A 21,677-nucleotide genomic window follows, 5' to 3' on the forward strand; every position below is an offset into this window, starting at 1 on the left:
AACCAAAAAAAAAAAAACAAAAGATAAACTCCAATTATGTATCTAAAATCTTCACAAGTCCGAATAAATATATAAATTAATACGAATTTTTTTTACGAGTATTTTACATCTTCAGTGTATGTATATGTCGATAATAGAATAATCTAATTATGTATATGTTATGGTAATCCAAAATAGCAAATAATCTGACTATATAACTTTACATACTATATTATTTTAATAATGACACCGTTTAAAATTTATTAAAATTCATTTCACATTTGAAAAAAAATGCACATCCTTTCTTCACCGTCAAATATAATTGCAATTCATTATACGACCGTTTCCAAGCAATGAACTTGCAACATTAAGGACGCAACACACGCGTCTTCGCTCCCAGCACTAATTGATATTCCCCTTGTGTGACTATTGTTTAGCTTTTGCGTTTTGACCGGTTTGATTTTATTAGTTACTTTGGAGTACTATTTATTAAAGGTTCATAAATAACTAGAGCAAAATGGTCATGGTAAAAATCCTTATCCTATTATTTTAATATCATTGATTGGATTTTTCTTTCTATTTCTTATGACAGTATGGTATAGACGCCAATGCAATGTATGATGTTATGTATACATATTATATATGTAACGTGATAATTGTTTTTGTTCCTATCATATATCGTTCAATAAACTCGCGTTAAAAATTTGCACTTTGTTGGCAGTTGTGAAAGTTTCTGGCTAAGTATCAAGAATAGCAACAGCAACAAAAAATGGACTACAGTTTACGTGTAAGAAACTAAAACTAAACGAATATTTTTTTTTTCTTACCTTTATTCTTCATTCATATAATGAAAATATAAACGATGCATGGGATATCACACTTAAATGTTATTCTGAGGGTTATCTTATGTTTTTGTATGGGGCTATTTCTGTAAGTTGCAGAAGGGGAAAATCTTAGCTTCATTGCTTCAGGATTAAATCAAATAATTAAAAAAGCCAAAACCAGTCACTTGGATTTGTACTAAGAATGTTTCACACTTCTATTAGTACGGTACATACCATAGTTATGTTATTTAATATAAAGAAATCACTAAAGATTTAATCTTTAAAAACATTTAAACAAAATTACCACTCACCCTTTCGTGTCTGATGAGGTAGTTGATGATGACTTCCTTCTTCTTCTCTTTCTCCTCGGCATGACAGACGCCAATGTTCAATCCCATAACGATGGTACGCAGAAGTCCGCCCTCGAACGCGTCCCATAAATACTTAGGTGTGTAACACATTATAGCCTAGAACAAACGCAACAAAATTCAGCACGTGAACGATCTATTTGTACTGTCAGTGAAATATATCTAATTATATCTAGTCTATAGAATTTAATAATGTTTTAAATCATACATATTTCCTTGTTTAATTTATTGAGCGCAAGCACAGATAACAATTATTTCATATTCTTATGGTACTGTTCTTTAAACTATTATTTTTATGAAATGGATAGACACCGCCCATACACCGGCACCGGATAGATTGGCCCCATAAGAAATGTTAACCATTTTTTATGTTACCTATGCACCATCACTCTCGGAATTAAGATATTATGCCTCTTGTGCCGGATGTAACACTGGCTGACTCACACATCAAACACGAACACAACAATACTAATTATTATTGCTGTTTGGCGGTAGAATAGCTAGTAGAAAAGCAAGTAAAAAATATATCTTTAAATTGATAGTTCTGGATTATTGAAAGTTTTTATTGTGACGAAAGCGCCGCCGCGGATGAAATTTCCATTTTAAAGGAACAAGTTATTCTAGGTCAAATTTTAAATACTAATGACCACGTTGTTCAACATATCTAGAACACCGTTAACTGTGGACGGTAGCGGTTGTCGTCATATTTGCACGCGTGATTATCGCTTCAGTGCTGACATTCATGCCACATACAAAGTGTTCAAACCAACTAAATATAACAGTCAACGGAACAAATTAAATGGGAATACAACAAATTATGCTATTATTATATTCAGTGTAGTTAACAAATTACTGGCATTACTATCATTACTTGTGGGACAGGCCCGCGCAACCATAACACTTCATACAATTTCATTTCATCTTTTACACGTATCTATGTGTGTGTTTTCTAAGCTATAAAAATATTATTAAGATTACTGCATGTAGTATGATATAGATAAATAAGATTCGTCTGTTACCTATCCGTTTTTAAATACCTACAATACTATGAATCAGCAAATTCGAAGTGATATTAAATTGAAATATGCATATCCTCGTTTTATTAACCTATGTGCTTAAAATGAAATATTTCTATATTAAAATTATTTCTCTAGTATATTATGAATTTGATATAATTTTAATTCAAGATTACTGTAATCTGAATTGAATTATTCATACTAAATACATACTCTTATTACAAATAGGAAAGCTACTGTATTTATTTGCTTGTTACCTCATCGCGATGAAACAACAGAATGAACTGATCGTAATGAATTTGACAAATAGGTAGTTTGGGGGCCTTGATAAGGACTCGAAATCCACGAGTACCACGTGACATTTATCACGCGGAACTAGCCAGCTAGTTAGCTAGTCGTGAAACCATCTCACGCGTAGTATTATCTAAGTCAAATGCAACCAAAAAAAATTCTCAAACCAATTTTACTATTATTACGTGAATACTCAGGAAGAAGTTAATTAAGCAGAACAGGATGTCGGTCTGATAAATACAACGTTTGATCAATTTCACCGAAAAAACCTTAAAATCTGTAAACAAGAAATCCACCGACCTGGAAGAAGAGCACGAAGCACACCCACTGGTAATACGTGTAGTATTTTTTCTCTTGTGAGCTGTCATACTCGTTCATGACGCCCGGATGCGCCACCTCCTTGCCTGCCTGGAAAACCATTAGAATTTTATATTGAACAATCTAAACATTTGGTAATAGACTTCAAAACTAAATATTTTGTCGTCTTTTAGTTGAAAAACTATCACGAGCAGTTCAAATTGCCGAAAACAAAATTTCGGTTGGTAAATCGGCTTTAAGCAATCAGGAGAAGGCAATTCTTAATTTAACATACAAGACAATTTAATTTGGCATATTGCGATTGCAGGTTTTTTTTCTTAATTAAACTAGTAAGGAGGTAAAAATATCGCAAAAGTCGTAATACGAATAAAAAGCTTATAACTAAACGAGGGTATGTAAAAAAAACTTGTAAAAGTACCAAATTGAAGAGGTCAAATACACAAAGGCAAGTATATGGTAATAAATCGGTACACGGTCTCAGAGACACTGGATCAATGGGTCAATTTTCCAGACCGTTACTAGAGCCAGTGCGAAAAACAATAACAGCACAGCTCGATATTATGAGATCACACTGTTTGAACATGAATCATTACCTAAATTTTAGAATAGCAAGTTTTTTTTTTTAATTTTCCGCAGAAATACATGCTAACATTGATTAAGATAATTTTTACAAGCTTACATATTTTATTCTTGTCATTTATTTTTATATCACTTACATATTTTTCATGACTGGTTATAAGTGTTAGCTATTAGTGGAATATTGATTGTTTTCTATTTAAGCCATAATTTTAAATACCTATAATAATATTTTGTATTTTTCAGTTTTTTCAGTTTTTTTTTTTAAATTATACTTTCAATTATCATTTTATGCAAGTAAATTCTGTGTATTAGTATTTCAAGTGAAAACTAGATTGAATTAAATAACGTTTTAAGTTAATACTATTTTACTGTTTATTTTTTTGGGAAAATAAACAATAAAATAAAAATATTATAAAATTTGCATGTGTAGCAACATCACTGAATAGCAATAGATATAATTATTCATAGATTCTTAGACATATATTTGCGTCATGCGCAAGCGCATTAAGTGCAAAACGTGCCGGATTACAAATACTTATATACAACACGGAAGATAACAGGATACAAATTAAACAAAAAGGCATTAGTTCGGATTGCCAGCAAATTGCCTACATTTATAAAGACATTCCACTCTGTACTCCGGAAGGCAATTACACGAGATGCTTTTAAATTTTAGTCGATTTATCTAATCGTTACGATCTAGTTGTTATGTAAGAAATCTTATTATTTTAAAATTGTATGTAAATTAAGTGGAATACGTCATCGCGACATAGTACACGAACTCGTTCTTAAACATAATAACCAAAGTAATCAATGTGTATCATTAGTGAAATTTCCCAGATAATAGTAAAGCTAAAATACAATTGCAAAAACCTAATTCATTCGATTACTAAATTATTTCACTTTTGACAATTAATTAAGATTATTTTCGAGGATTCGAAACCTTTTTACGTCTTCGTAAAATATATCACATTAAGCTTACTTATATAATAATCACAAATATAATAATAATATTACTAACATTAATTTTGCAAATAACTTGGATTTCAAAACATTCCGATTCAAGTAAACACAATGGTTCTTCAATTAAAACTTCATGAATCGTCTACTACGTGTATTGTTACCAACTGTTGTATAAGGAAAATAATATTATATTGTCTAGACGAAATAAGTTTATTTTAATTTGTGTTTTTATTGAGTTAGGTATTTTCTGTATATATTCAACTAATATGCGACGTTCCCATCATAAGGAACGACTGTGTATTCATATATATTTTTTTATGATTTTGCCGAATGTTCTAACAAAATATAGTGAATTATAGTGGTCACGCTTAGATTACTCGTAAAGCATTAAAGACCATTTTTAATTTACAATACTCCTTGCTTATGTCGCGTATTTTTGTGTTTAATATAATTTTAATGTATTTTTCAGATAATACAGAGTAGAATAAAAACAAAAAAATAACTTAATTTACATGTAGCTGTAAGCCCTAGTAATAAGTTATTGCTTTCATTCACCTATCTATATACCTACGTATATATGTACATAAGGTAATTCAACGAGGAATAATTTAAATGCATGTGCACGTGTTACGCACTATGAATCACGAATCCCATGAGACACGACACTTGATCCTAGGACAATAAACTTTACGGCCTGTCCTTTACACCATATGGTATTCCTATTCGACGCTATATATTCTATCAATGGAATAAATATCGTCGGCAGTTGTTCTTGATGAAGTTAACCGAGTTAGCAATATTCGAGTGATTGTGGTCTTTTTATTATTAGTTATTATTATTGTCTCAATTAAATTTTAATAATTAATAAGGAAAAATTTAACGTATTAGGTATTTTTAGAAATTAAAGAGAAATCTCTAAGTTTTCCTGGAATCTGCTTTGCTCGCTTTCATTTTGAGTCATTAGAAGTATGTTTGAAAGCGTTAATATGCGTGAGTGTGTGTGTGTGTGTGAAATTGCAGACGCACCATGATAAATACAAAGGGATAATTCTCCTACGATTTAGAGTAATATTTAAATAAGTAAATAAAAAGTAGACAGGTTAAAGAATTTATTTTCGACTAAAACTTGTTTTTAAGCCTCTTTATTATTTTATGTACAGCCGAGATGGCCCAGTGGTAAGAACGCGTGAATCTTAACCGATGATCGTGGGTTCAAACCCGGACAAGCACCACTGAATTTTCATGTGCTTAATTTGTGATTATAATTCATCTTGTGCTTTACGGTGAAGGAAAACATCGTGAGGAAACCTGCATGTGTCTAATTTCACTGAAATTCTGCCACATGTGAATTCTACCAACCCGCATTGGAGCAGCGTGGTGGAATAAGCTCCAAACCTTCTCCTCAAAAAGAGGAGAGGAGGCCTTTAGCCCAGCAGTGGGACATTCACAGGCTGTTACGGAATTACGGACATATTATTATTTAGTTTTAGTACATGCATTCCCTTTATTACCTTCCTCCATGCATTACGCTTAAGGTTGATTGGTAGAGAGTGCTTTCAGGAATTAAGTCTGGCTTTTTGTACCAACTTCAAAAATTTGGTCTATGTTATTTAAATAAAAATAAAAATTATTCCTCATCGATATATCTTGGATCACTTTTGACCCATATTTTTGTATCTTACTTAGAGAAATATTTATAAACAATGGCGTAACACATTGAATTAAATTACAATATAACTGGAAAAAATATGTCAATTTGATTACAATTGTAACGTCCATTCCATTCACACAATAATTTTTTACGTTAATAATTAATACTTGTGGTGTAGTTATCTTGATTATAATTTGAGAACCATTCAATTAAAAACATTATATGTTTTTTAGTCGATTATATTATTAGCCGAAATAGCCGTTTGACCCGAGATCATAATGAATAAAGATTATTTAGAGAAGCGGCAACGATCTCACAATACAAGAGCAGCCTTGTATGAACTCAACGGTTTACTAAATTCGGTTATCAGACTCTCGATTGATAAATTAAAGACCTCTTTGATCTTGACAATCTTGCTCTTATATCATCAACGTTGAGCTCCTTCAAATTGATATTAAGATATAATATGTTGAGTCTAATTGTTTTTATTTAACTTTAGTTTGTTTAATGCGCTTAATTTGTATTCATAACACTGGTCAGTGAAGTAAAATATCGTTGGTAGCCAGCCCGCATTGGCATCGTAGGTCCTTAGTCCAGCAGTGGGAAATTTACTGAATGTAAATTCCATTCGAACATTTTCCATATAACAGTATGATATATACAGTGCGATGAGCATGATTTCACATAACTATAAAGTCATACAGTCCAAAGTTAGCAATTATTTAACCCGTATCGGTCACGTATATTTTCATAACAAAACAAAGATTCGTTCTCAGTGATTATATCATTTTTAAATAAAGAATACTATTTTAAAAGTTACACACTGAAGCCGACTTAACAATAGTATGTCGAGATTCCCGACAAATGTTTGAACACGGTCTTTCGGAACGAATTTCCTTATCGCACGTTACACTTCAGACACTTGGCGAATGAGAAAGCTAGGCCGGAAATAAGTGTCTTAAGACTTCGATCGTCACGTCACTTTTTCCATAGTGTGTTTGTGTGTTTCGGAGGGTTGGAAAAGGGAATGTCTATGTATAAGTATATCAAAGCACTATAGACGTGCGACGTGCTTTTCTATGTCGTAAGACCTCTCCTTTTTGAGAGGGTTTGGAGCGTACAACACCACGCTACTTCGTTGCGGGTTAGTGGATGATACGTACGCAAGAGAATTATAAAACATATTAAGCACATGAAAATGCAATGGCGTTGCCTGGGTTTGGTTTAATGAAATAATTTAATTTTTTTTTATATGCATAGCAATATAAGTATATAATTTAAATATTTCTCTATTAACATATATTGTCTTAAGAAGTGCATTGTCATTTTGTATCTCATGTTGTTATTCACACATTTATTGATGATACAAATTATCCTGCTCTTTAGTTGAACATTTATATCGTGGAAACTTGAAAATAAAATAATGAAACTCATTGCAAATATGTTTGAATCATGGTATCGTTGCAAATAAACAAAAACATGAAAGTCACGGTTGTCAAACTAATAAAATCCAAATCTAAATTTAATGCGAGGGAAATTACAAAGCGACGCTACATACATATATTATGATATACTAAAAACGTCTACGAAAAGCTCTGCAGCTGTATTATTATTATGTCATTATTTATACTGGAATAATTGTCTCTATTTCAATACTTAAATCTTTATTCAAAGATCATTATATATTTATATCTAGTCGATTCTGCATAATTCTGTGAAAAACGAAACATATTTTATTACGCACATTCACATAAAAAATATAAAACCTTTTTTATTTAGTTCAATTATTTTGAGTTTTTTTTTATTAAGAGCCCAATTCAATTCGCAAAACGATACATTGATACGTCACAGCTTGAGTGAGGATGTGGGCAGTTACTTCTCAATTGGCAGCACCTAGCTCGATTAATCTACTCAGATTTATGCCATGATCGTTGATTGCTTCGACCCCAGTCAGTTGAAATATGAACAAGTAATATACCTATTGAAAATGGACTCCTGTTCAGACAGATTCAATTGACAGAGGCAATTTGATGTTTGAATCATGTTTCATAGTTAATGATACCTGACCTGATCGGTATGGCAGGAAAGGAGAAAACGCAATATCAAAAAACGTACACGAACGATAGACGATATGTTTGTCATTAGTAGTAAACGTAAACTATGATTGTTTTATTTTATTTAATATCACGTATTGATAACACAAATAAACATCGATTTTAGCTTTCTCACTTCTTCTCCACATTAATTTCAACCGTACCTAATCCTACAGTTGTCCGTGCGCGTAAAGGGACGCAAAGTTCTCCCTTCACGTTTTAATACATAGATTAAGCTTGGCGATGTGAAACTAAAAAGTGTAAGTAAAATTTACTTGTTACTTAAGACATTGTATTAAAGTGCCAGTTATTTATTATATACCTTATGTTTAATAAATAAAATATCATGATATATATGAAAATATTGAATATCAACATCGTGATACAAGTGAGTCGTAAAACAGGAAACATTTTGTTTATAAAAATGTGTAGGCGTACATAAACATAATAAAACTTAACAATGCATTGCAAATTAGTCAACTTCTGACATGTTGCTAATTAGTAAGAACCAATTTTCATATATCTGAAAATTTTACTGGTACGACCTTTAAGAATTGCGTTGCTTGTATGAAATATAGATAAAAATAATTCGTTACTACATAACGTCATAGAGCATTTAAAATAGTTTAAAAAAGAACGAAAAACTTCCATGGGAATGATTAAATACTGAAATTTTTTGCGGATTTCTCAGTAGCTTTACATATAATTCAATACTGTAACATGATACTTCAAGAGTGCTTTAAAAAGTCCACTTAAATACAGAATATTTTGATTTTGAATTAAAATCTAAATACAATACAAAATCGCAAAGCTATTGACAATTTCGTTCATAGAAACGACATAAATATATATATGTAAATGACATATGTATTCGATGTATAACGTGACCAACAGTCGACCATCGATAAATAGATTCGACAATCACTTATGTTTAAGCGATCAATCTCTGTGACATTGTCTTTCGAGCAATTGAAAAACGATTAATTTGAACGAAAGCGAAGTTCGAAATCGCAACAATCGTTAAACGCACTTTACACATTGATTAATTCCAACATAAGTATCAAAGTTACTTATACAAATAAATTATAATATATATTTACTTGATAATTATTTTTTTTTTCTTAAGCAACTTTATGAGACAAAGAAACAAAATGACGACGAAGGGTTTTAAAGGTCCGCTGAAATAACCAAGTTCTGGCGCGCTGCCAACGCTGGAAGTGTAGCGGATGGATGGACCGGCGGTTATTTGCTAACGGCTTGTAATAAACACTAGACAAAGGTAAGTTGAGAGGTTAAATTTAACTTTATGGTCAAACACTACATATACCGTACAAATAAAAGGACTGCTAGCGACTTCGGTAGAAGTCTAAATTTGGCTGTATAAAGAGAAATGCTACTTGTGTTCTGAGTAAATTAGTTCTGCCTTTTTTGTGAAAACTATTGAACAAAATTTATAAATATATAAAAATATGTTCTCATACATACTTATCTTTTATATAATTACTATTTATAAACAAATATTTTTAATTAGTTAGTTTAGTTCAAAACAAAAATAAAACTCGCGTTCCATATCTTAAAATACGTAAAAAAATGATGAGTAGACCCGCCGATATATTCATTTATAGCAAGTCGCTGACGCGGTTTGCAAATAAAAATCTATTTAAAGACCTTTAGGGAAAAGAATTAATGAAGAAATTGTACCTAATCAAACAACAATAATAATAATAATGTCCTGAGACAATTTTCACACGCGGCTATCTGATCCCAAATTAAGCTTGTACAGAGCTTGTACTATGGAAACCAGACAACTGATATACTACATATACTATTTTTCTTTTGTAAATACATACTTACATAGATAAATACACCCAGACTCAGAACAAACAGACATGTTCATGCACACAAATATCTGTCCTGGGTGGGAATCGAACCCACAACCTTCGGCGTGAAAGGCAAGCATCCACCAACCACGCCAACCGGCTCGTCAAATCATCGGATACCTTTTACAGTTGATTAAAGCTGCGGTTACTTTATCAACGGAAAAGAGTAATGCAATTTATCGTATTGACTTTATAATTACTTCTATGATAATTATAGTTTATAGCAATCAATTAACATAATAATCATTATTGGCCACTATTCTTAATAATTCTAAAATGTTTAGTTTAGCGTCAAAATATTGGAACACGTATTTTGTCATCTCACTTAGGTATCTCTAAATTAGATTTACCTCTTCTGATTCAATGATACAAATCAGTTTGGAGTACGTGTGGTTTAATACTAAGTGATTTGTTTTATTTATATTCTATACAAACTGTAAACGGTAACCGCAACTTACAGACATTAGCAATGTGAGATAAAAAATAATAATAATTTTATACAACGTTGCCAACGATGGAAACTAAAAACGTACCTTGATTCTGTAATTACACTGGCCCATTAAACCTTCAAACCGGAATGTAGTAATTCAAACGATCGTTATTAGATGTTGATATAATTGGCAAGACGGGCTTTGTGCAAGCCCGTCTGGGTAGATACCGGCTAACAGCAATACACAGTATTGTTTTGTTCCGTTTTAAAGTGTGCCAGTCTAACTACAAGCACCAGTAACATCTTAGTTCCCAGGGTTGGTGGCGTATTGGAGATGTAAGTAACGGTTAATATTTCTTACAAAAAAAAAACTTAAATCAACTAACCTCTCTCGCGAAGGCGTCCGGCATAGTAAACGTCGAAGTAATCCAGCAGAAGGTGTTCACGACATTTGCTGGAAGTCCCCCGCCAACGATGCACTGTATCGGCTGTCCGACATATTGGGTGGCTGTGATGATCACCGAGCATGTCAGCAGCAGCACCGTCGTGAACACATTGTGCAATCTGAAGACGGCATTGTCTGTCTTCACCGGCTGGTACTTAAAGTACACGCTCAAACCTCCGAGTAACTTGAACATTTTGATTTACTTCTATTCGATTCTATAACATTATTAGAGGAATGTCCGTATTCTACTAAAAATCAGTCTTCTTTAATTGATATCGCGGAATGTAACGTTGCGACATTTGTTTATTGTCTGAGCTTTCATCTGCAACAAAAAATTATAATTGGGTGAAATCGAAATGTGCTGGGAAAAAGATAGTCATAGAAACAAAAGCTAATAGCTTTTTCATTCTGTTCCACTGACCCGTCGGGATTTTGAACCGTCTCACGACCCGCTTTACTAAAACCACATAAATCTGCCGAGATGCAACGTTTTGAAAAATAGAAATGATGAAGAAAATGGTAATACTTTTATTATCCTTACTATTTTTAACGTTATTTAAGCGAATGATAAAATATACGCTGCCTGAAATCAGACATTTACACTATTTTAATAGAGTTGCTTGTGTCCAAGAACGTGTATCGAATTGTAAATTTAGAAGTTTGGCTACGGTGTCTTTAAGTAAGGCATCAATAGCGGCTAATAGAAGGAAATTTCCAAAAGGGGCTGCTGCGTAATAAATACATAAACTTTGGGACAAATAAACAAGTCCGAAGAATGAAAATTTTTAATACTGAAATACAATTCTCAATATTTTTTTAGTAGCTAATTTAGAAATTAATATATTTGAAATAGTTCTTTGCGTTAGATAAAGAGTATCCATAGACATTTTACTGGTGGTAGAGCTTTGTGCAAGCTCGTCTGGGTAGGTACCACCCACTCATCAGATATTCTACCGCAAAACAGCAGTACTTGTTATTGTTGTGTTCCGGTTTGAAGGGTGAGTGAGCCAGTGTAATTACAGGCACAAGGGACATAAAATCTTAGTTCCCAAGGTTGGTAGCGCATTGGCTGTATAAGCGATGGTTGACATTTCTTACAATGCCAATATCTAAGGGCGTTGGGTGACCACTTCCCATCAGGTGGCCCATATGCTCGTCCGCCTTCCTATTCTATAAAAAAAGGCTTATAAAGATAATGTTTACTTAAAAGTATTTTAGTTAAATATTTTGAATTTATATTCAAAATAAAAAAAAATATTTATGGAAAATTGAAAGCGATAAAATTGTCTATTACTTCTTTAATCACAATAATAGGTAGACCATATTTTAAACCTTTACTATTCAACATGAAAACATATAACATAATTTCTTGCGTCATATTCTAACTTGTCAACTTGTAAGTAAAATCAAATTACCTGACATGAGGGTATATAACAAAAACTAGTCAACAACTTATCAAAAAGTATGTAGTACAAAAATTACAAAACAATTGCTTTATAATAAAATTTAAATGCAACAACTTCATCAGCCGCTTTTAAGCAACGTGTTTCACTAAAACTTGAAAGTGCAATTGATAAAACAGACGAGTACCAAACCGTTAGACAAGGGTTCAAATCCGGGACAACACTACTATTTTTCTCATACACTAAAATTATGTTATAAATCTTATACTATCAAAAATATATATTTACAAAAATATGACAATATATATACAATATGTATACTATCAAAATTTACTTCATCCAAGTTGGCTCTACCGAGCGGTTGTGAATTTTCATTTAACAAGATTAAATTAAATTTATAGTTACCAACAGCTCGGAATGTAGTTTCTACGGAGAAGAACCGACAAAAAAACTCGGTAATTACTTTCTCATAAAATATATTTAAAATTACACGGGTATGTTACATAAATAATAAACACAATTATTCTTTTACACATGCTAAATAAATATCAACGATTGCACTTTATATTTTTACCTTGCCAATTTATACGTCAAGTCACCTACAGCGTCAATATTAAAATACGATATGATATATCAGGTCCGACGGAAACGTCGCGATATTTAAAATGAATTAACAGGAAGTAACAAAATATATAATTAATATAATCTTTGAATTTCGTTCGCCTAATTTGACTTCACATTCAATTAAATTAATGAATATAAGTTATTAGCTTTTATATTCCTGCTAGCATATAATAGACAGGATATTAGACTTTGACAGGTTTTATTAGGTTTTAGCAACGGAAACCTTGCTTCCCATGTTAAAGATAATTTAGACTTTTGTGCTTGTTTCTATGAACACAGTGCAATTTGCTACATATTACTTAAAACGAGATATCATATTTGAACGCGACAGTTTGCTAATTTAAATTCGACCACACCACATGTTTTACAAGACATTAAATATTAATGGTAATATTAAATACATTAAATATAATGTTGTTTGTTAATGTTTACAATAAAGTCCACTAGATCGATTTCGGGCACGGCAGCCAATCTCAAGAGAGATTAGCGAACTGCGCAGGATATATTATAGTGCCCAAAGAGTGTGCAAACTCAGGTACACTTCCCTAGCTCACTGCACTTGCTATTCCCTAGCTCTCATAATCCGATGGGACGGCAAACCGACACGACCGGAAAGAGTCCAGACGCAGGACCAACGGCTTTACGTGCTTTCCAAGGCACAGGATTATACACACTTCCCACTTTCAGACTCCAGGCTACTACTGAGAATTTTCTGATAGAAAAACCCAATAACTTTCTAACTTTCTTTTTATTGGCCCGACCTGGGAATTGTAACCAGGACCTCAGGGTATGCGGCCTTACATCAAGCCCCTAGACCAACGAGGCAGTCAATGTTTACAATATGGAATCACCCGACATAATAGTTCTCGACGATTTGTCGTTTAATTTCAGATCTGTAATCTTTGATCAGAAGGAAAATTTACTTTCTTTAACAACTTTAGTTTTTATACATTACTATAACGGTTCTGGTCCAATTCTCGGTAAACGGCTTTCTTTTATTGAATGTGATGTAAAACGATAAATACAAAGTACAAGACAAATACAAATGCGTAACAAATTCGCTGATCGTTCAGTTTCAATTTTCCAAAAATTTACTTTAAACATATATATCCTATACGAATAGCAGAGGGTTAAAGATAGACAAACTTTAATCAATGGTCTATATACCAGACAGTGTATCGAATGTTAATAGATTCAGTTTATTCTTAAATCGTCTATAAAGATATATATTAATAGGGCCAATGATATTTCATTTCATTATATGCGATTTATTAAAAGCTCTGCTATATTATACGAACGAGTTTTTTACTGATTGCTATATAACAATGATACCGAATGACTAATATACATTTTTCTAAATTTGTGTATAATTTTTGTTACTTTTAATTTATGGATCTGGAAGTGTCATATACATTTGTAATTGACATGCATGTTAGATATTTTATTATTGTTATATTTGTTAGTTTGTAAATACTTTCTGTGTTGCAGTAGTGGGCCATTTTTAAGTTATCACTCAATTAACACTTGCTATGTGTAAGTATGTTGGCATTTTAAGAGGTATTTTAGCATCAATAGATATTTACTATATAAGGAAATGTTTATCTATCTAAGTAGGTACGTTTTTTATTTGCTAAACAGCACTGCAAACAGGTGCTAATTAAAGAGATTATAAACATACTTTCACTTAGAACTCTACTTTCAGTATAATCTTTACCTAGAATCTTAATATTAAAGACTAGTTTTCCTTAACGGGTGCAGTGCTATCTGGTATAAAAAAGTACTTCCCTTCTTTGGGGTTCAAACTTCATACGCATCAAAAAACGATAGAAGTTTAACCGTGAATTACAGGCAGACAGAGTTACTCTTGCATTCACAATATAAGTATAAATAACTTATGATAATATTATAGAACAATGGACAATACTTTTGTCATATTTTTGTAAATATATATTTAGCTATTGATAATACAGTTTGAACAGTATACAATCTTAAATATAAAAATGGATATGGGTATATTGAAATTAACAGACTTCATCTAAATATGACCAATCATCATAAAAGTTGGCAAACATATGTATTTTTTCTTAGAGAAAGTTTTCATAGAATCCACTCTGTTGTTGCTTCTCACAAAAAAGCGCTGCGCACATAGATAACTCCAAATCTTGGGGGTGGTCTGAGGCTGCACATAGGACAATAATACTAGTTCATTATGACTTAATAATATCGGTTTAAGAACAATATTAAATCTTTGTAAGTTATTTACATGAATTTCTCTTACCGTAGAACTTATTGAGTTCAATGCACGTCACTGAAACTAGCCCACCTTCAATGCTCTTTTATCGCATAATGTTAATGTAAATATTTCTACAGTTAATCACCTCCGGTTAAATCATAAACTAGAAAATAACATTGATAAAAAAAAAACCACAAAACCAGGAATAACAAGATTACATTACATAACACACAAATACATTTTTAGTATTTGAATTCTTTCTACTTTAGACGCGTTTAGATAATAATAGAAAATATAATTTAACAAAAAGTTTTACAAAATTTATTTCAGTAGTATTGCTTCGTGGAAGACTTTCTATTATTTCAATCAATGTGAAGTTTGAATGTTAAGTGAGCTAGTGTAATTATAGTCAAGGCTGTCTTAGAACCCATGATTGGGGGCCAATTGGCAGTGTCAGGAGTGGCTAATACTTCTTGCAGTGCTTGTATAAATGGGCTAGTGATCGTCAGGCGACCCTCATCATAAATGTAATAAAAAATAATTTATAACTTATTTATTGACACAGATGCAAAATAAAAAAATCCAATGCATATATTTCCTTTTACCTAAATTACTGTACCAATTGAATGTGTGTGTCAATAGAAATGTATTTTAAATTCTACTTCAATTCTATAACGATGTAATTTACCATAATCATTTGCAGCAGTTGTGCAAACATTGCTCAATGACCGATTGTTCGTGATCGTGTACCCACTGTTTTGGATTACTGGTACATAATATTTCCGTGGAGCCGATTTGACTATTTCACATCCTTATTACAAGGTATTAAGGCACGATTTTACTTGCACTGGCGTCAATGGTGCATCGTTGGGAACAATGAATTCTACATTATGTGCATGAAGTCGGTGTTGATTTTGCCAACAATATCATGCTTTACGATGTGTACAATGTCCTTCAAAAATAATATAAAACATGTTTACACATAGGTAGATAGAACAGTAACAGCCTGTTAATGTCCCACTGCTGGGCTAAGGCCTCCTCTCCCTTTTGAGGAGAAGGTTTGGAGCTTATTCCACCACGCTGCTCCAATGCGGGTTGGTAGAATACACATGTGGCAGAATTTCAATGAAATTAGACACATGCAGGTTTCCTCACGATGTTTTCCTTCACCGTTAAGCACGAGATGAATTATAAACACAAATTAAGCACATGAAAATTCAGTGGTGCTTGCCCGGGTTTGAACCCACGATCATCGGTTAAGATTCACGCGTTCTTACCACTAGGCCATCTCGGCTTCATAGATAGATAGAATACCGTTAGAAAATGTTGTGCAAATGTGTTGCGATCCTTAGATATGGTTTATGTCTCAGTACTCGTTTCGTATATTTTGTAACAAATCAAGTAATTCTTCATTCAAGTAGGCTTATAAGGGCTATTATCGCACGAACCGTCATATTACACCATTGAATTTATTGTATAGCTACCGTATTATAAAATAATGGACATAAAAAGTCCACCAAACACGCAGAGAATCATAACTAGTACAAGAAAAATATTTGATAACTATAAAAAAATATATAAAATGGCCACGAAAAACAAAACTCCAGTTCCAATAAGGCGATAAAAAATAAAAATATTATAGAAAAAAAGAAATACATTGCAATATTCCGACTATATTATAATTTCTAAACAGTGACACCAACAATGATGTTTAGAAATCTTTTCACTATAAGGGATAATCGCACGACATCATACATCTTTGTAATAATATAATATACTGGTGGTAGAGCTTTGTGCAAGCTCGTCTGGGTAGATACCACCCACTCATCAGATATTCTACCGCAAAACAGCAGTACTTGGTATTGTTGTGTTCCGAATTGAAGTGTGAGTGAGCCAGTGTAATTACAGGCACAAGGGACATAAAATCTTAGTTTCCAAGATTGGTGGCGCATTGGTGATGTAAGCGATGGTTAACATTTCTTACAATGTCAATGTCTATGGGCGTTGGTGACCACTTACCATCAGGTGGTCCATAAATTCGTTCGTATTCCTATTTTATAAAAAATCTACACCTACTATCGAGTCATATAAATTCATAAGACTTATACGATTACCTAAAGCTAAAATTTCGTATTAGCAATATTGCTAATACGAAACGATCCGTGACCATAAGTTGTTTCGTCGCACTTGTTATCACACTGGCTCATTACACAACACTCGAATATTGCAATACAAAGAAGCTTGACAATAGAATCGCCTATAAATAATTAAAACTTCACTTATAATGCACTCATTATTATATAGTCATATTGTATTAGATGTATACATTTATATCGTCTTTATATACCAAAAATTAGGATGGTCTACATTATAAAATGGTTGCTCCATTTTAATAATAGGGCTTAGAGCTGGTACTAATAAAGGGTTCCATACGAGTGCTTGAGGTAAGATATGGTAAATGAGACGCATCTGATGGCGTTGATGTGGAAATACCGAAGCTTCCGATTCCATTACCATCCCGATTACCAAGACCAAGAGGTTAGTTATGGCGACCGTTATAAATTTACGCAAGATAGCAATCTCGTAAACTTCCTTACGATATAAATATATGCAAATATATCTTGAAATAATGTCATTATATCTGACATTTAATTTCGATTTTACATTTAAACAAGAATTGCGGATGCAACATTTACGTATAAGTACAGAAAATATAATAGATTATTCAAAAATATATCTAAGTAACCTATTTAAGTAACAAATACGCATACTCACATAGGTGTAGGTCAAATTTTGCAACAAATTGAGGTGATAATATGACATTTGGTGTTGATGACAAATCAATCTTGTACACTCCAAATGTTTCTTTTACATGGATTTAATATAAGTAAGTACTTTGTCTTTAAACATATTTTTCTAGCTTGACAATTAATTGCTATCTGTGTGAAAAAGTAACAGTTTACTTATTAACTTTGAATAAAACGAAGTGTCTTAACACCAGAATTAAGTCTTATTTTAGAGTTAAGTCACTTGAAGAAACGTAAAATAACAAGAACTAGGGACGTTGAACTATTTCAGTAACTATTAAGTGGAGCGTTATCTATGAACCCATCACGACCATTATTTATCTTGAAAGTGTTTTACACATATTGCTTATAGAATACCTTAAAATAAATACTATATTAAAAGAATTTACAAGAATTTTTTAACTGAATTTGGTGTTTTTAGAGTAATGAGGCAAATGGCCCATCATGTTTGTTACACAGCCATCTTCAGTCATAAATATTGTTAATTTATACAGTATTATGAGTGCTTAGCATCTTATATTACCAATACATCGTAGGCTTGGGATCTCAAAATCGTTTCTATTTTTAGGAAATCAATAATTGGTCAATGTGGGTAGCTCTTTAAGGATAATTAGATAATATATTTAACGCGGAAATATATACATAAACATTCAAAGACATTACAATGAATAGTACTATATCTCTGAGCTTTGAATGATTCACCGTTTTCATTCATTTCATTCTCGATACAGAGTGCGCAAATTTGCTTTGATCTGGCATGACCAGAAAGAGTTCGAGGTGCAGGACAACTGCCTTTATGTTGCTCGTTTTGCTACGTGCACGGTATTGTAGACACTACTAACTTCCAAACTCCTGACTGTTAATAAAACTTTTTGACAGAAAAATCCAATCACTTTTATCTGACTTGACCCAGGTTTTGAACCCTGTACCGTAAATGAACAGCTATATAAGGTATCTACAAAAAGAGCAAAACATTACTAGCATACAAAAAATATATTATGCAAAGGATAGAAAATATAAATAGCTTAAATTAGCATACAAGGATAATCTTTTTCTTCGCCACAGTGAAAACTGCCTTGATTTAATAACAATGGAATCAAATGCTATTTATAAACAATTAATTAAACTCGATTATGATAATGACGTTAATGTGATGAGATGACGCAATAACGTAGGTCGAATCGAAATAAATACTATACATCATGATTAATTCTTAAGTACTTAAAACCTGTTACTCAGAGTGACACAAATACATATGTGACAAAATTGAATCAAAAATCAAAATATTATTAATTTAAGTAGGCTTATATATTATAAAGTCCTTTTGAATTATCATGTTACACTATTGATTTTTATATAAAGCTACCACCGGTTCGGAATGTAGATTCTACGGAGAAGAACCGGCAAGAAACTCAGTAATTAATCTTTTGCACGAATTTATATAGGTATGTTTATTGAAATACAATTAAATATAATATTTATCCTGCATGAAAATCAACGACTACTCGCCCCTTTTTTATCTATATTGTATTTTATTGAGTAATAATCCTTATTTATAATTTTAACGTCAAGTTAAAAAATATTTTTGTTTTGCTTAATTTGTTTTTTTAATATATAATCTCATGCTGGGCATAGTAAGAAAACGTGAGGCAACCAGCATGTGTCGCATCAACATCCAAGGTTTAGTTTCGATGCTAACGATCGCACAGACGCGATAACCTACTTCATTGTACTATTTAAAAAAGTAGACATTTCCTTGCAGTTTACAAACAATAAAGAATCATTAAATCTAACTGGTCCATATAACTCGACTACTTCAACGTAACCTACATCATTAAAAAGGATTGGTAAAGTAGTTATGACAATATTTACAAATGATCAGCTGTTTTAACAAAAATACCTGTTTACAGCTGGTATTTCCTCGTCTATGTAATGACGCAGCCGAGGTCAATGGAACTAATCTATATGCATGTAATATAAAAATACAATTAGACTTACCGGAAAACGCTTAAATTAATTTTACCTTTGTACCAATGAATTAATTATCTCTAACAATGAGCTTGACATTGAGAAGTGGTCCAAGTATTACGCAATTAAATTGCTTAAATTAAAATAATTTAATTTAGATTTCGTAATATTTACAACCAAACTATTGAGCGATATTACGTCATGGACTTAGTTTGTTTTTTAAATAATGAATTATAAATTCATTTGATGCGCGGCGGTGAAGGATAACATCAAAGAAAACCTACATGTATGTGAAACATTTCGCCATATTTGTACTCACTAATTCGCCTTAGAGCAAGCGGCCGAAAGCATGTTGTTGATTGAAAAGCAAGATGTGGATGTAACTCACTTTTCTCTTAGTGTTGATGTGCTCCTGACCAACTCAGCCACGGCGACCGTTCTCAAGGGAACTGCGCAGGGCATATCATAGTGCTCAAGTACTTACGCAAACACAGGTGCACTCTCTATATTCTTACTCTCATAATCCTATCGGACGGCTTATTCGATACGACCGAAAAAAGTTCAGGCATATGATCAACGGTTTTCCGAATAACACTTCCCATCTCTTATATTCCCGGATGTTACGGGAAGCTTTTTCAACAGAAAAAACCATATATTTTTATATTAACCTGACCTGGAATTTGAACTCAGGTTCTCGGGATCAATGGCTTGACTAAATCATGGCTAAGCGGACTACGTTAAAATACGCTACTACACTATGTTATCAATTAAAAGTAGTACTATTTCTCGTCTACAAAGTCTTGTAAAGAATGTCAATGTATCGACTGCATTTATCATCGACTCGTGGCCAATTCGACCCAAATTGGCCAATTGTCGTGTCACGACCAATTGACATCAACCAATCAACCGCAGGAACCGACAGTGCTTTCTTTCGAACGCATTGCGTAATATCATAAATATTAGTAAAAAAACACTAAATTGTTAGATATGTTTTATTTATAGTACGAAAAACTGTATAGTTTCTATGATATAGTAATGTATGAACACAGAAATTAAAGGATCCACAAAGCCGATTAAAAAAAAGTGCTTTAGATAGAATCAAAAAGATCAAAATATTAAAAAGCGTATAGACTATATAACATAACGGACCCACCTATGGCGGCGGATCTGAAATGCTAACGCGAACGAAAACGCGCAGAGCAGCTAGTATTTCAACAAACTATAAGCCTATTCCCATAATCAGAAGGAGTAGGACAAATATACGAATTTGCCATTGAATTGACATGATATAGTTGGTTATGGATCTTGAATATATTCTCGTATTCATTTGTGAAAAATAGCGTTTTGAATGACGGCGAAGTTATTATCGGAACTTTGGAAATAAAATTAAAGTAAATATATGTAAGTAAATGAGTGGAATAGTTATTTATTATAAAGAAGAAATCGCATGTAAAATTGTAAATTTTATCTCCTTCTACTAATACCATTTGTATACGCTACGGCAGAATGTCGGTTAAGATGCGACAATTTAAACAACTTCGAAAAGAGGATATTTTTACTGGAAAAATAAATATAATACAATGAATATCATTCGGTTAACCGCAAACCCGACATACACAGCATTACATGCCAGAAGAAAAGGAAAATTAATAATTATTATTATTTTGGTCAAATTTGAATACAGGGTGAGTAAGCCAATATAAGTAAAGGCGTAAGGGAAATAACATGGGATGGTAAATACTTCTTACAGTCCTAATGCCTATCGGTAGGTGACCACTACACGTCTGTTTGTCAATCTGGCTTTC

General features: G+C 32.3%; 1 protein-coding gene across 1 annotated transcript in view; it reads right to left on the bottom strand.

Annotated features, from left to right (window-relative positions):
- LOC126778215 (innexin inx1) overlaps window positions 1–21,677 on the bottom strand; it is a 49,330-nt gene that overhangs the window by 20,868 nt on the left and 6,785 nt on the right. The window contains exons 2-4 of the mRNA XM_050501695.1: window positions 10,779–11,159; window positions 2,779–2,886; window positions 1,115–1,270 (exon numbers count right to left, since the gene is read on the bottom strand). Coding sequence (XP_050357652.1) covers window positions 1,115–1,270; window positions 2,779–2,886; window positions 10,779–11,030 — 516 coding nt within the window. The 5' untranslated portion in view covers window positions 11,031–11,159. The remainder of the gene's footprint in view (window positions 1–1,114; window positions 1,271–2,778; window positions 2,887–10,778; window positions 11,160–21,677) is intronic.

The sequence above is a fragment of the Nymphalis io genome, chromosome 2 (assembly GCF_905147045.1).
Source record: "Nymphalis io chromosome 2, ilAglIoxx1.1, whole genome shotgun sequence".
In the NCBI taxonomy this organism is placed as follows: Eukaryota; Metazoa; Arthropoda; class Insecta; order Lepidoptera; family Nymphalidae; genus Nymphalis; species Nymphalis io.